Source organism: Mastomys coucha, unplaced genomic scaffold (genome assembly GCF_008632895.1).
Source record: "Mastomys coucha isolate ucsf_1 unplaced genomic scaffold, UCSF_Mcou_1 pScaffold8, whole genome shotgun sequence".
Taxonomy (NCBI): domain Eukaryota; kingdom Metazoa; phylum Chordata; class Mammalia; order Rodentia; family Muridae; genus Mastomys; species Mastomys coucha.
In genome coordinates, this window is record NW_022196914.1 from 36184950 (window position 1) to 36200205 (window position 15256).

Genomic DNA, 15256 nt, shown 5'->3' on the forward strand with positions numbered 1-15256 from the left:
GTTTGGAAACTGTATATGGGATGGATCCCCACGTGGGGCAGTCTCTGGATGACCTTCCCTTCAGTCTCTGTCCCACAGTTTGTCTCTGAATCTCTTCCTGTGAGTATTTTGCTACCCTTCTAAGAAGGACTAAAGTATTCACACTTTAGTTTTCCTTCTTCTTGAGCTTTGTGTGCTCTGTGAATTGTATCTTGTGTATTCTGAGCATACCATGTGTGTTCTTTTGTGATTGGGTTACCTCACTCAGGATGGTATTTTCTAGTTTCATCTACTTGCCTAAGAATTTCATGAATTCATTGTTTTTAATAGCTGAGACAAAACCAAATTTAAACAATACCTTTCCACTAACCCAGCTGTACAGAAGATAATAGAAAAAAAAAAAAAAAAAAAAAAAAAACCACCCAAGGAGGGGGGAACTACACCCAAGGAAAACCAACAAACTCAAAAGAAGAGAACCACAAAAACATAATCCTACCTCTAATAACAAAAATAACAGGAACCAACAATCATTGGTCCTAATCTCTTTTAACATCAATGGACTCAATTCCCCATTGAAAAGACATAGGCTAAGAGACTGGATACCTAAACAGGACCCAGGATTTTGTGATATACTGGAAACACACATGACAGACACTACCTCAGACTAAAAGGCTAGAAAAGTATTTCCAAGCAAATGGTCCCAAGAGATAGAAAGAGCAATTCTCAACTTCATCTGGAATAACAAAAAATTCAGGATAGCAAAAAGAATTCTAAACAATTAAAAAACTTATAGGGAATCACCATTTCTGACAAGTTATAATACAGAGCAGTAGTTATAAAAACTGCATGCTAGCCAGGCAGAGGTGGCGCACACCTTTAATCCCAGCACTTGGGAGGCAGAGGCAGGTGGATTTCTGAGTTCAAGGCCAGCCTGGTCTACAGAGTGAGTTCCAGGACAGCCAGGGCTACACAGAGAAACCCTGCCTTGAAAAACCAAAATAAAATCAAAAACAAAAACAAAACAAAACAAAACAAAACTGCATGCTATTAGTTCAGAGACAAGACAGGTCGATCAGTAGAATAGAATAGAAGACCCATAAATAAATTCACACACCTATGGTCATTTGATTTTTGACAAAGGAGCCAAAACCATCCAGTGGAAAACAGAAAGTATTTTTAACAAATGGTGCTGGTTCAACTGGTGGTCAGCATGTAGAAGAATAAAAATTGGTCCATTTTTATGTCCTTGTACAAAGCTCAAGTCCAAGTGGATGAAGGACCTCCACATAAAACCAGATACACTGAATCTAATAGAAGAGAAAATGGGAAAGAGCCTTGAACACATCAGCGCAGAAGAAAATTTCCTGAACAGAACACAGGCTCTGGCTCTAAGATCAAAAATTGATTAATGGGACCTCATGAAATTGAAAAGATTCTGTAAGGCAAAGGACACTGTCAATAGGACAAAATGGCAACCTACTGATTGGGAAAAGATCTTTACTAGCCCTATATCCAATAGAGGGCTAATATCCAAAATATACAATGAACTTAAGAAGTTAGACTCCAGAAAACTAAATAACCCAATTAAAAATGGGCCACAGAGCTAAACAAAGAATTCTCAACTGAGGAATCTTGAATGGAGCGAAGCACCAAAAGAAATGTTCAACATACTTAGTCATCAGGGAAATGCAATCAAAACGACCTTGAGATTACACCTTATAGCAATCAGAATGGCTAAGATCAAAAACTCAGGCAACAGCAGAAGCTGGCAAGGATGTGGACAAAGCGAACACTCCTCCATTGCTGGTGGGATTGCAAGCTGGTCAAGCACTCTGGAAATCAATCAAGTTGTTTCTTAGAAAACTGGAAATAGTTCCACCTGAAAACCTAGCTATACTACTACTGTGCATATACCCAAAAGATGCTCCAACATATAACAAGGACACATGATCTACTATGTTCATAGTAGCCTCATCTATAATAGCTAGAAACTGGGAACAACCCAGACGTGGCTCAAAGGAAGAATGGATACAGAAAATGTGGTACATTTGCACAATGAAATACTCAGTTACTACTTTATGCATGTTTCAGGCAAGTAAATGGAAATATCATCCTGAGTGATATAATCTAGATCCAAAAGGATATACATGGTATGTACTCCCTGATAAGTGGATATTAGCCAAAAAGCTAAAAATAGCCATGCTATAACTCACAGACCATGTGAAGCTTAACAAGAAGGAATACCAAAAGTGTGGATGCTTCAATCCCACTTAGAAGGGGGAACAAAATAATCACAGGAGGCAGAGGGAGGGAGGTACCTGGATGGGAGAGGGGAGGAGAGAAGGAGGGAAAAGAGCAAGCAGGATCAAGTATGGGAAGAGACAGGACAGAAGGACGGAAGTCCAGGAGAATGAATTGAAATATGTAGCAGTGGAGAAGGGATATGGGGAGAGGTAACCACTAGAAAGTCTTAGACACCAGAATGTGAGAGGCTCCCAGGACCCAATGGAGATGACATTAAAAACAGGAAGATAGAACCTGAAAAGACTACCTCCAGTAGATAGACATGGCCCCCAATTGAGGTATGGAATCACCCACCCATCTCAAAAATTTTAACCCACAATTATTCCTGTCTAAAGGAAACACAGGAACAAAAATGGAGCAGAGACTAGAAGAAAGGCCAACCAGAGATCTTTGAATCCATCCTATTCACAGACACCAAACCTGGATACTATTGCTGATGCCAAGAAGTGCTCGCAGACAGCAGGCTAGTAGGGCTGTCCTCTGAGAGGCTTTGCCACCACCTTATTAAGACAGATGCAAACCCTCAGAGCCAACCATTGCACTGAGCCCAGGGAACCCAATGGAAGAGCTAGGGGAAGGACTAAAGGAGCTGAAGGGGATTGCAACCCAATAGGAAGAACAATATCAACTAATGGGACCCCTCAGAGCTCCCAGGGACTAAATCACCAACCAAAGAATACACATGGGTGGGTCTCTGACTCCCAGTACATATGTAACAGAGAACTACCTTATCTGACATCAGTGGGAGGGGAGGCACTTGGTCCTGTAGAGACTTGATGCCCAGCGAAGGAGCTAGAGAGGTGAAATGGAAGTGGGTCGGTAGGTAGGGAGAGGGAGCACCCTCTTAGAGACAAAGGGGAAGGGAATGTAGTGGGGAGACCAGGAATGGGGACAGCATTTTAAATAAAAACAAATAAAATAATTAAGAAGAAAAGAAAGTAAACTGTAAAAACATTGAAGTTTAACACTTAGCATTTCAAACAATATGCATTTCATTAAATGTAGCACAGTTCCCTGTATAAACCTAATGTCATTATTATGCTAAGAACATTATCAAGATCTTACTAATGCCATTTAATTTCCTTCTAGTAAACAGCCATTTTATAGATTAATCATTACCCTCATAGCTTTTTGGGCTTATTCTATATTTAGCTGTCTATTAATAACGTCGTCACATCAGTTATATGTTTTCCCTGAAATTCAAGTACTCTATGTTGGGAATAACTGACTACAATTCAGTCTATTAAGTTGGTGAGCCAAATCCATAGGGTGATACACATCATATTTGATCCACTTCAGGAATATTTCTAAAAGGTAAGAAAGAGAACTTGGCTTATCACTACCACATGTGACTGGTAGGGTAGCCATAAAGAAGAGAAGCGTGGGGAGGGAAGCAGGGACAGATTCCAGGAGATAATGAACTATACTATTAATGGGTTGTATGCAAGGGAAAAGAACCTGTACCAGTGCAAGATGTTCCCTATGTGTTCCCCTTTTCTCTCTATAATGACTCTAGGGACCACACACTGTCACCTTATCTATGGATAAAGAAAGCTGATGCTCTGCTTTGCCATGCCACTTAATGATCACAGTCCAGTCAAAGATTGGATAGAGAAACATGTACGACCATGCTGGGATTTTGTGATTTGCATCAAGTCTTTAGGGTAATCTAGCACTCTAACATGAAAGCAAAACATCTTCCTATTCTAAAATCAATCTCTTATAAAGATTTAACCCAAGCTCAATACCCTTTGGTTCTGTTGTAGACTAGCAGAGAAGAAGTCTAAGCCAGAAAGGAGCAAGACATAATGCCAGTCTGAAAGCAGAGCAGACAGGAAACCACACAGGGTGTAGATAGATAGAGGTGGCCAATGTGACCAGCTATAGGAGTTTAATGGCTGGCCGGGGGAGGGCTGGGAGGATTCAGAAGAGCTTTCCTATCTTATATATCAAGAAGGAATAATTATCCAAATTCTTTCTACCTAGATACTGATAGATACTTGGCAAGGATAACTAACTGTCCTGTGTCCTCATTGTAGGACATAGCATTATATGCTAGAAATAGTTTGCCACAGCATAGCCATAAACCTATTAAGAAATCAGGAGTGAGAAGTCACAAAGTTCAGGACTTCTGCTCAACTTGAGCTTTGCAACATCTGGGGACCATCCTAAATGTTATCTAGATACACACGGTTACACACACAGACAAGGGTGCATGCCACACAAAGCAGAATACAAACAAACATCTACCAACAAAGGAAGCAGAAAACCAGCAGTTCCAGTAATATGAGAAGTGCTTAAGGCTAGTGTGCTTCTGAAACGGAGGATTAAAAAAGCGATATAGAGTTCCTTTTAGGAGGGAATAGAAACAGTCTGTAAGGATGACTGCATCAGTCTGGAAATAAAATTTAAATAGTGCGTATAGACTTTAATGAGTAAACTACATGGTTAATGAATTTGATGTCCAAACAAAGCTACTTGATAAAAATGGAAAATGTTACTTGAAAACTGTCCTTCAGCTTGGACAAAGGTCATATAACCATGTCCAGAGACATGACAGCAAAATTGGAACAAGGACAAGGTTATCTTAGGAGACCTGATCTCCCCAGCCCATGCAGCTCAGCTCTGTCAGTAATGTCACAAACTCAAGGAAAGCTTGTCTCAGGATCCTGCAGAAGACAGAGAAGCACCCAGTTGGGTTAGCAGGGCTGCAATCATGCTACAAGCACCTAGGGAGCTTTAGAAAACACTTGTGCCAAAAAGCAGGACATTAGATTGTGTCTGTGTGGGTCAGGATGTGAATAGATTTTTTTCTACAATCCCTTTGCTGTTTTTATTATGCATCCAGGATTGAGAACAATGGCTTTGAAGGACGACTTGTGGACACCATAACAGAAGTCACTATTTCTCAAAACACCAAAGCTGGTATCCTTGGGGTGTTTCCCAGGGGTGGGCAGGCTGTATAGTTCTGGGTATCTCCTGAGGAAACTGTTTGCCCAAGGAGGAAGCTCAGTGCCCAATTTTCACACCAGTATTTCCTGTCCAAGTCTAAGCCAAGGGATATATCTTCCTATCTGCACAACAGTCTACCTCTTCAGTAAAGAAAACAAACTATCACTTAGTTGCCACTTGCTCGTTGATGACTTCCTAAATGCACACATTGCATTTCTTTTTTTATTGAATATTTTCTTCATTTACATATCAAATGTTATCCCCTTTCCTGTTCCCCCCCTCCAGAAATCCCCTATCCCATCTCCCTACCCCCTTCTTCTATGAGCGTATTCCCCCAGCTACCCACCCACACACTCCAGCCTCCCTGCCCTGGCATTCCCCTACACTGGGGCATCAAGCCTTCACAGGACCAAGGGCCTCTCCTCCTATTGATGTCTGACAAGGTCATCCTCTGCCACATAGGCGGCTGGAGCCATGAGTCCCTCCATGTGTACTCTTTGGTTGGTGGTTTAGTCCATGGGAGCTCTGAGGGGTCTGGTTGGTTGGTACTGTTGTTCTTCCTGTGAGGTTGCAAACCTCTTCAGCTCCTTCAATCCTTTCTCTAACTTCTCTACTGGGGACCCTGTGCTTAGTCCAATGGTTGGCTGCAAGCATCCACCTCTGTGTTTGTCAGGTTCTGGCAGAGCCTCTCAGGAGACAGCTATATCAGGGTTCTGTCAGCAAGCACTTGTTGGCATCCACAGTAGTGTCTGGGTTTGGTGACTGTATATGGGATGGATGGGGCAGTGCATGGATGGCCTTTCCTTCAGTCTCTGCTCCACACTTTGTCTCTGTATTTGCTCCCATGAGTATTTTGTTACTCTTTTTAAGAAGGACTGAAGTACCCACACTTTGATCTTACTTCTTCTTGAGCTTCATGTGGTCTGTGAATTGTATCTTGGGTATTCCGAGCTTCTGGACTAATACCCTCTTATCACTGAGTGCATAACATGTGTGTTCTTTTGTGATTGGGTCACCTCACTCAGGATGATATTTTCTAGTTCCATCCATTTGCCTAAGAATTTCATGAAGTCATTGTTTTTAATGGCTGAGTAGTACTCCATTGTGTAAGTGTACCACATTTTCTGTGTCCATTCCTCTGTTGAAGGATATCTGGGTTGTTTCCAGCTTCTGGCTATTATAAATAAGGCTGCTATGAACATAGTGGAACCTGTGTTCTTGTTATAACACATTGCCTTTCTAATCAGAGGGAATTTACATTCTTTCTTTTCTTGGACATGGGGTGAGACTGAGTATCAATGCTTGCTTAAATGCTTTAATTTTCATAAACTTCTAAAAATCCTCTGTTCTTTTTAGATCACTAAACTAGATAAAGAAGGAAGGCTGAGAAAATAGCTTGAAAAATTAAGGGGCCATGTGTAAATTGGTATTTTCCAAAAGAAAAAAAATATAACCACAAAACTTTAGAGATCTGTGCTTGTATGTGCTCTGCTTCATAAAGTGAGATTATTCAGCAAACAATCAGAAGGACTGCGATGTAAAGCTGCCTTTGCTTTACACCAGCTGTGCACCAAACAGTAGTTTCCTTTCCTCACAACCTCTGCTGGTATTATCAGAGTCTTCCCAGGCTGCTTCTCAGAATGGATAATCTCAGTCTGGGTTTGGCCAACAAGAGGCAACTACTGGCTGGGTGAGAACCTAGAGCAGCAGTTCTCATTTAGTGGGTTGCGACTCCTTTGGGGCGTCTAAGGTCCCTTTCACAGGGGTGCCACAGACCATCGAAAAACACAGTTATTTACATTGCAATTCATATCAGTAGCAAAATCATTGCTGGTGAATCAACACAACATGAGAAACTATTAAAGGACTGCAGAGTTAGGAAAGTTGAGAACCACTGATCTAGAATCTAGAGTGATATGAATGGGTGGGGGTCACACACACACACACACACACACACACACACACACACACACAGAGCCTGATCTTCTTTCTGATCCTGGGGCCTTTCTAGGATAGGAGGCCAAATGAATTGTCATTTTGGCTCTTACAAGGTAACCCTGCAGATCCTCCTGCCTAGGGCTACTGGAGATCTCATAACTTCTATGGTCTGGTTACCTTGTCCTTCTCTGCTGGTTTTCCAGTCTTATCTGTTGACTGGGTAACCTACTTCCTGTCTCACATTCTGCAGACATAAATGCTCAGAATCATTTCCATCTCTTAGCTAACAGTGAAAAACTGATTAAAAAGAATTCCAAAGGTCGTGTGATCTTGGGAAAATAATTCAACCTTTCGGTTTCTTCTTCTTTAATAGAGTGACAACTATCCCAAAAGCTAGTGGATTTTCAGTGTTAAAGTGTAAACTGACTCAACTCTGTTTTCCTACGCTGGCTAATCGTTTTTATTAAGAGTTATTGAAAAAGATACTATTGCAGAAAGAATGAGATTTTAGAATTGTCTAAGCCCATGTTTTTTTTTTTTCCTGCACTGTCGGGGAGAATAAAGGCAACAACAATAAAGAACAGAGGCAAGCCACAGAGACAAAGCTGGTCTTAAAGAATACAAAGTAGGGGCTGGTGAAATGGATCAGCGGGTAGGAGCACCAACTGCTCTTCCAAAGGTCCTGAGTTCAAATCCTAGCAACCACATGGTAGCTCACAACCATCTGTAATAAGATCTGATGCCCTCTTCTGGTGTGTCTGAAGACAACTACAGTGTAATTGTTTATAATAATAAATCTAAAAAAAAAATGCAATAAGAATACAAAGTATTGCCATATCTCTCTTTTCCCTTTGACAACAGTTTGATTTCATGAAATGAACAAGAACTAATTGTAGATATGGAAGTTTCATTTTCTAAGTCAAAAGTTTAGTTGTCAGGAAAGCGTTTGTTTAGTGTTGTATCACATCACTGTGATTGTCTCACTCCAGATTACACCAGAGAGGGGGAAAACACATGTAGAATGAAAATCCATTCTTTTCAACAGCCTACACCTTGGCCATATGTGTAATTTAAACTGGCAATTCACATCCATTTAAAAACTTTATGTGGAAGTAGGATCTGGAGATAGACTGATACAATGTTGATCATTAAGGATGCCAGTTGATTTGTGGGTGTTAATTTTGCCCTTTATCTTCTGCTCATATGGAAATTTTTACTATTAAGATGTTTGGAAAACTTTAAGTGACTGTTATCTCGAGATTATTTACCTCACAGAGTCACCCAAAGGTAAAATCATAGCTGTTCTAGTTATAAAACTGAAAAGTGTCAAAACTCACAGAAAGGGCTACTATAGGGTGCAGGGCTTATTAACCATGCCAAAGAAAAATGAGTGAATGTCCACTACAAGCTAGGTATCATGGGAACAAAACAAATATTGTAAGAGAATGTGGGCAGTGAGATGCTCAGTAGGTAAAAGCTCTTAGCACCAACCAAGCCTGACAGCTGAGTTTGACTCCTGGAACCCACATGGCAGGTCGGAAAGAATTGAGTGCACCAGCTGTTCTCTGACCTCCACATGCACATTATGGAATATTGACCCCGTCCCCCTCCACACACACACACACACACACACACACACACACACACACACACACACACACACACTCCTTCTGAACTAACTGGTTCTCCATCCGAAGTGGTAACTTACACAACCAAGATTCTTCTCTGGATGGAACAGTTTTTAACAATTTTCTTAACTAATTTAACTTTTACAATTTATGGTAGTGATAGTATTTCTTAATAAGTTTTCATAAAAGGAAAACAAAACAACTTGAGGAACAGAACTTTACTGTCATGCTAATAAAAATTAGATCTTAAAAATATTCTCAAGTGGGGAAATGGAAGCTTGACAGACGCCCTGCTGGTGCTGAAATAGCCTGCTGAGAACTAACTACCAGTTGTGTGTCCACCTTGGACTCTCAAATGACCACCCTCTGTTTCCAAAACAGAGAGCCACACCACTCTTTGAAAACCATTTGAATAATATAATTAACTTTCTGAGAAGTTTTAAGACTAATTAAAGAACAATATCATCATATGCTACTCAGTTTAAAAGGCTTTTATGCAATGGAAAAACATTCCATTAGGGAACTGCCAACCAAAAAAACTGTGACATCTGACCTCTTTATTCTTGCTGCTTTAAATACATAATTTTGTCTCTCCCCCGCCCCCGAAAAAAAAACAATTGCAACCAAGTTGTTTGTTTTGCCATGGGTAGTCTGAAACACTTTGCCCAGTCTAGCTGGAATGGTAGAGCCTTCCAAATGATTGAGTACCTTGATTATGCTCTCACTGGGGCTATGAATCTAATTAAAACTAAGAAACACTTTTAATTATCACAGGATAATAAAATTAATGTATAACTCAGGAATCTGAATACTTATGTAAGCCAAATATACTAAGCTCTGATAATTATGATGCTCATCAGATATTCTTTAAATGTAGCTTTTTACATTTTATGAAATCAGTTTTTACTACAATTAAAAATATTCAGATGCTGATGGTAATCAGTATGAAAATGTACAATATTAGGTTTCCTTGGTTGGCTTTCCAGGTAGTATGCTCTTAAATGACATATCTTTACATTACTCTACTTTATTCTGTATAAAGTGAGATCATTCACATTATTTTTATTATTTAAAGAACCCTACTAGGGATATTCTAATTATAGGATTCACTAGAAGTATTATACAAGGACATGTGTGTGGAAACTGGTTTCAGAAAGTTTTTTGGAAAATCACCATCCTGAAGATGCTCAAATGGCTTGGAGAGAGATTTGTACAGACTTTGCATACCTTAAAGAGGCAAATTATTATGTATATATTTGAGATAAAGTACTACATTCCATTCTTAAAATGATCTGTGATTACTTATAGATAAGCTGTAAAAAACACAAACAAAATAAAATAGCATGTTTACATTCTAACCTATTCACTGTCCCTGTGTGCTTTATAATACACAATATTATGGCATTTCAACAGTTTTGTTATACTATTTGGGGAATAATGACAAAAGTAATTGATACACGTTCAGTGAGGATTCAATTTTTAAAAATCATTTTTGATTGGTGGCTGAATATGTGATAAAAGGGTTCAACTGCAAGCCTTTATTCATAGGAACATAAACAAAAAAATTACTCATATACAAATTACACATATAAAAATATATACACATATTTTATATATACACAGAATGTAGGGAATATATGTATGCATATGTACCTATATGTTAAAAGTTGGCTGTGAGAACCATTGGAGAGAGATTTGGACAGACTTTGCATACCTTGAAGAGACAAATTATATATGTATATTTTTGAAAGTACTACATTTCATTCTCAAAATGGTCTATGATCACTTATAGATAAGCTGTAAAAAAAACCACAAACAAACAAGCAAACAAAAGAAGGTTAAAGACAAGCCCTTTAGAGCTTTCTTCTACCTGATGCTATTCCACTAGCCACAGTGGCAGGTGAAAGCTCTGAAATGTGGGAAGTGTGAATTGGGAGGTACTGTGAGTATAACATACATAGCACAGCCAGATTTTTGAGTAGTTATCACAAAAAAAGAGGTGACTTGTCATTTTTAGCACATATTACATGCTTAGATGACACCTAGGATAAAGCCAGTTAATAAAAATGCTATTAACATTAACTTGATTTCTTAAAATATTTTTGTTAATGCGACTGTTAATTTTTTTTAAAGCCCTTTTGGGTCTCATAGTACATTTCTCCTGGAGAAAAGTCAAAGCTTGATCACAGACATGCTGAAAATTATAGAAAGTTAGCACCAAGCAGATGTCTTAAATAATTCCTAAACTGGCTTGTAATGGGTACTTTAGCAGAAACATCAAAGTGTCTAACATGGTGCAGTAGGTATTAAAAGCAAAGATTTAAGCTATCATCTAAGTAGCCTGGCACAATTGCCTTTAGACAATGCCACGCTTGGCATTATTTACATTTTGAATGTTATCCCCCTTCCTGCTTTCCCTTCTGCAAACTTTGGGTGTTAGTTGATGTTAGTTGAACACCTGTCATCTATATTTGCAGATAATTTAATGGGTGCATTTCGATAAGAATTCTGGGACAATCACACCTCAAAGCAAACCTTTGCTCTTAGCACATTAATAAAACTATATATAGGAAGAACAACAATACCAACCAATAGACCCCCCAGAGCTTCCAGGGACTAAACCACCAAAGAGTATACATGAGGGATTCATTGCTCCAGCTGCATATGAAGCAGAGGACTACCTTATCTGGCTTCAATGGGAGGGAGACCCTTGGTCCTGTGGAGGCTGGATGCCCCAGTGTAGGGGAATCCTAAGGCAGTGAGGCAGAAATGGGTGGGAGAGTAGGGGAGCTCCCTCACAGAAGCAGGGAGAGAGGGGATGGAATAGGAGGTTTGTAGAGGGGAAACCAGGAAGGGGAATAACATTTGAAATATAAATAAATAAAATAATCAATAAAATATATAAAATAAATAAAACTATACATTTAAATAGCACAGAAAAGTATAAGAAAGAACATTCATGAAGAAACATCACTGAAAACATGTATGTGGCACATCTACTGCTGAATCTAGTCCTTATATATATATTTGCTATTTTACAGATATGGAACACATTTACAAAGACACATTGAAATCATTGCCACTTGACTTCAAGAACTCTACAGTGCACTTGAAGGCTAGCGCACCTAGATGATCAATCAGTCCTCACTGCCTATTTTCTAATTCTAACCCAAAGTTTCTAGATGCAAAGATTATCTGGTTACTGCATCTTTACTTTTTCCATACCACCTACTAAGAGGTAGGTGAACCTAAGATTTTGAAATTCTCGCCATAAATCAACTTATGACTCTTTGTCACCAAAGGGTTTGTGAACTCTTTTGGTTTTGTTGGTTTTTTTTTTTTTTAAATGTAATGTTAAAACCATGCTTCCTGGTTTTAAGATATTACAAGTTCCAACTTGATTGGGTATAACACATTCTTGGTAGGACAGACGTTCAGTGCACTAACCAAATGGAACACGTTTGTCCTCTTGTAAAGTAATATAGTGAGATATACTCATTTCTCTCTCTCCCCCATCACCCCCTGAAAACTGATCAGTTGTTCCCTGATGTTTTCTTCTTTTCCATTCTCCACCCTCCTCTTTCGAGTTTGAAATTGCTTGACCATTCTTTTCTTTGTAAGTTTTTATCTTGACTTAGCAGTTGAAAAACTAAACCTGAGCTACAGTGCCTCTTGACTACCTATCCAGGTATGTGTTCCAAAGGCGGAATTAAGGATTGCTGTCCATTCAATTTGGGAATGCGAGCTGATCTTGGTGCACCTCGCCGCCCAGACTGTACCGCCCATCTGCATCCGCATACCACTGAACGTAGAGCCTTCTGCGTCTGCCGGAGCTTAACCAGAAGGTACGCAAGGAGGTCTCACCTGGTCCCTGCCCTTGACCCTCCAACTTCTGAATGTATTTCCTCTACTTCCCAGAGGAATGAGGTAAATACACTTCCTTCCCAGACCTGCCCAGACCCGGCCCCTTCTATTTACCGTCTTGTACCACCAACTTGCGAATGCCATGGCGACAACCCTGACTTGCTCCGCTGGCAACCTGTCGAGGACGCAGAGTAAGGTGCTGTTGGCGCCACGATGACTCTGCTTGGCTGGGACCTGGCTGACACAGCACAGGACACAGCTGCCAGGTGGGAGGGCACAAGGGGGAAAGGAGCTGCAGGGCCCGCCCACAGCGAGCTTGGTCCCGCCCCATCCGATTTGGCCCAAGGCTAATTAGGAAAGAGGTGGGTATCAGTTCTTCAGCTGCCACTCCCTACTTGGAGGGCGGGGTGCGGTGGGGGGCGGGGATGACCACACGGAGGGCAGAACCCCTCTGCCCAGCCAGTCGAGCCCACTCCGGAGGTCCCAAGTCAACTTTATTCTGCCTCCATGCCCACGCGCACTGCTCTGATCTCACTAGCCCGCGTTGCCCCAGGAACCCCTCTACCCAACTCGTGTCACTACCCAATTCGGAGAGCCTTGAGTCACCTGTTTGCCGGCAGGCACGAAGGTCTGATCCCTTTCCCACTCTGGAAGGTGTAAGGAGGGGCAACGCCCCAGGACTACGGCGGGACACTCCAAGACTTGGGCCCTTTGCCGCTTGCCCCGAGGCTCAGTCTGGAAGACTACTCACCTCCTGGGTGTGGCGAGCTGCCGCGCCGCGACGGGGCCTGGGAGAGGCGGCAGGCTTCGGGCCGGGCTGGGACATTTTTGGTGAAGCCGCTGAGGGCGCAGCCTCCGGGAAAGCGCCGCGAAATTGTCTAGGAGGTCCCAGCCAGAGCTCGGACGGGAGGAGCCGGACAGTGCAGTGAGGCAGCTTTTCTGACCCAGCCCTGAGCCCGCGCCCAGCTCCCCCTCGCCCAGTTAGGCCCTCCCCTTCCTGCCCGCCGCTCACTGCAGAAGGCCCAACTTCTTAGCAACCCAGAGCTGCAAGTTTTAACACTGTCTGCCCTGGGTTTGTACTCAAGACCCTCCCTAGACTGGCCCCAGAACTGCAGGGTTCTCAGTGGATCGCAAATAGGGGAGGCTGGAGGTTGCAGTTCCCGGGTGGACTTGTCCAGACCAATCTAGTGATTGTGCAATCAGAGAGCTGGACTGGGGCGTGGCCGAGACCTCTTCTCCTAAGAATTTGAAGAATTAGACAATTTTCTGAAATCTGTCACTAATTCAAACTAGCCTAAATATGAACTACAGATAAGAGAGAGGATCTTGAAAACAAATTGATCTCTCAGTTGTGTACTTGCTTGTGTTGTGTCCCGTATTTGGTTATTTATGTAGCCAATTCTTTAAGTTTACAAGCAGGAGCCTGCCTGCTCTCAAATCAGCAGATTATCACAGATTTTAAAGTCATCTCCCTTTCTGAAGCCTATGTTTCTGTGGTTGTCTTGGTTTTGCCTTGGCTTCATTTTCGGCAGTACTTCCTGTTTTAGGGCTGGAAGTGAAATTTAACAATCCTTTTGAGCGCTCATCCAAAGGGTATGTCATGTGCAGCTATTGCTGGCTAGTGCTAGTCACAGAAAAGCCTGTGCCACCACAATAGCATTGTCATTTGTGGTCTTTTGTCAACATGCTAGAGAGCTAGGATTTAGACAGTTGACAAGAGAGAAGCCACATTACAGAGCAAGATTTGACATGGTGTAAGGAGCTTGGACGAATAGAATTATGGTTGTCCAGTGTCCCTTCAATTTTAAGGATATCTCTCAACTTCTCACAAATAAGTTAGCAATGTTCTTGGATTATATGCGTTTCTTCTTGAAGTGTTCTATGTACAATGTCACCAGTATTCTAAAAGACAGGCAGCAGTGCAAGAATGTGTACATAAAAGTGGAACATTTTTGGTGTACAAACTGTCATTAGCAAAAATTGGTTGGTAGCATGCATCATTTACATACAGAATAGGAAAAATTCTTAGACTGAAAAGAATGCCTTATGTTTTTCAACAGAATATTTAAAAATTGAATTTAAAACAGATGATTTTGCATTTGTTGAGACTCTTCTATGTAAAGGGAGGAATAGTAGAGAGAAGGATATGCAAAGATTAGAACTGGGACTCCTCTGGTACCCAGGAACTTGCAGGTTATCTGGATTCAGTTGGTGTTTGTTTGGGTGGCAATGGGAAATACACAGTATGTAAATAAAGACTAATGTGCTTTAGGAATATGGTGTTTCATGGGTGTTGTTGATTATAGACAAGAAAAGCCTGCTGGTACAGTATGGACAGGAAGAGAAGAGGTAGAGACATTGCAGGAGGTGAAAAGAACACTCTCATCTCCTTATCTGCTGAAGCCGAGGGTCTCTGTTATTTCTTATGGACTACAATTTGCCACATGATATGCTAGGTACCAAAATTCATAAAATATAACAGTGCTATTTCTCAGGCTTTGCTTGACTCAGTATTCATGTAAATCAAGCATTGCTTCCCAGCACATTAATGGCCATGAGTAAAAGCTAATGTCAGAAGTTGAAGTATTCTA

General features: G+C 41.1%; 1 protein-coding gene across 6 annotated transcripts in view; it reads right to left on the bottom strand.

Moving 5' to 3' along the window:
• The window catches only part of Cast (calpastatin), a 115316-nt gene extending 101517 nt beyond the window's left edge, over positions 1-13799 (bottom strand). The window contains exon 1 of one of the 6 annotated variants that reach the window (XM_031360676.1): positions 13417-13799. In XM_031360676.1, the coding sequence (XP_031216536.1) occupies positions 13417-13491 (75 nt within the window). In that variant the 5' untranslated portion in view covers positions 13492-13799. Of the gene's footprint in view, positions 1-12779; positions 12913-13271; positions 13354-13416 lie in introns of those variants that run through there. The other 5 variants (XM_031360685.1, XM_031360675.1, XM_031360677.1 and 2 more) reach the window with 5 other exon arrangements.
• Positions 13800-15256: the final 1457 nt, after the last annotated feature.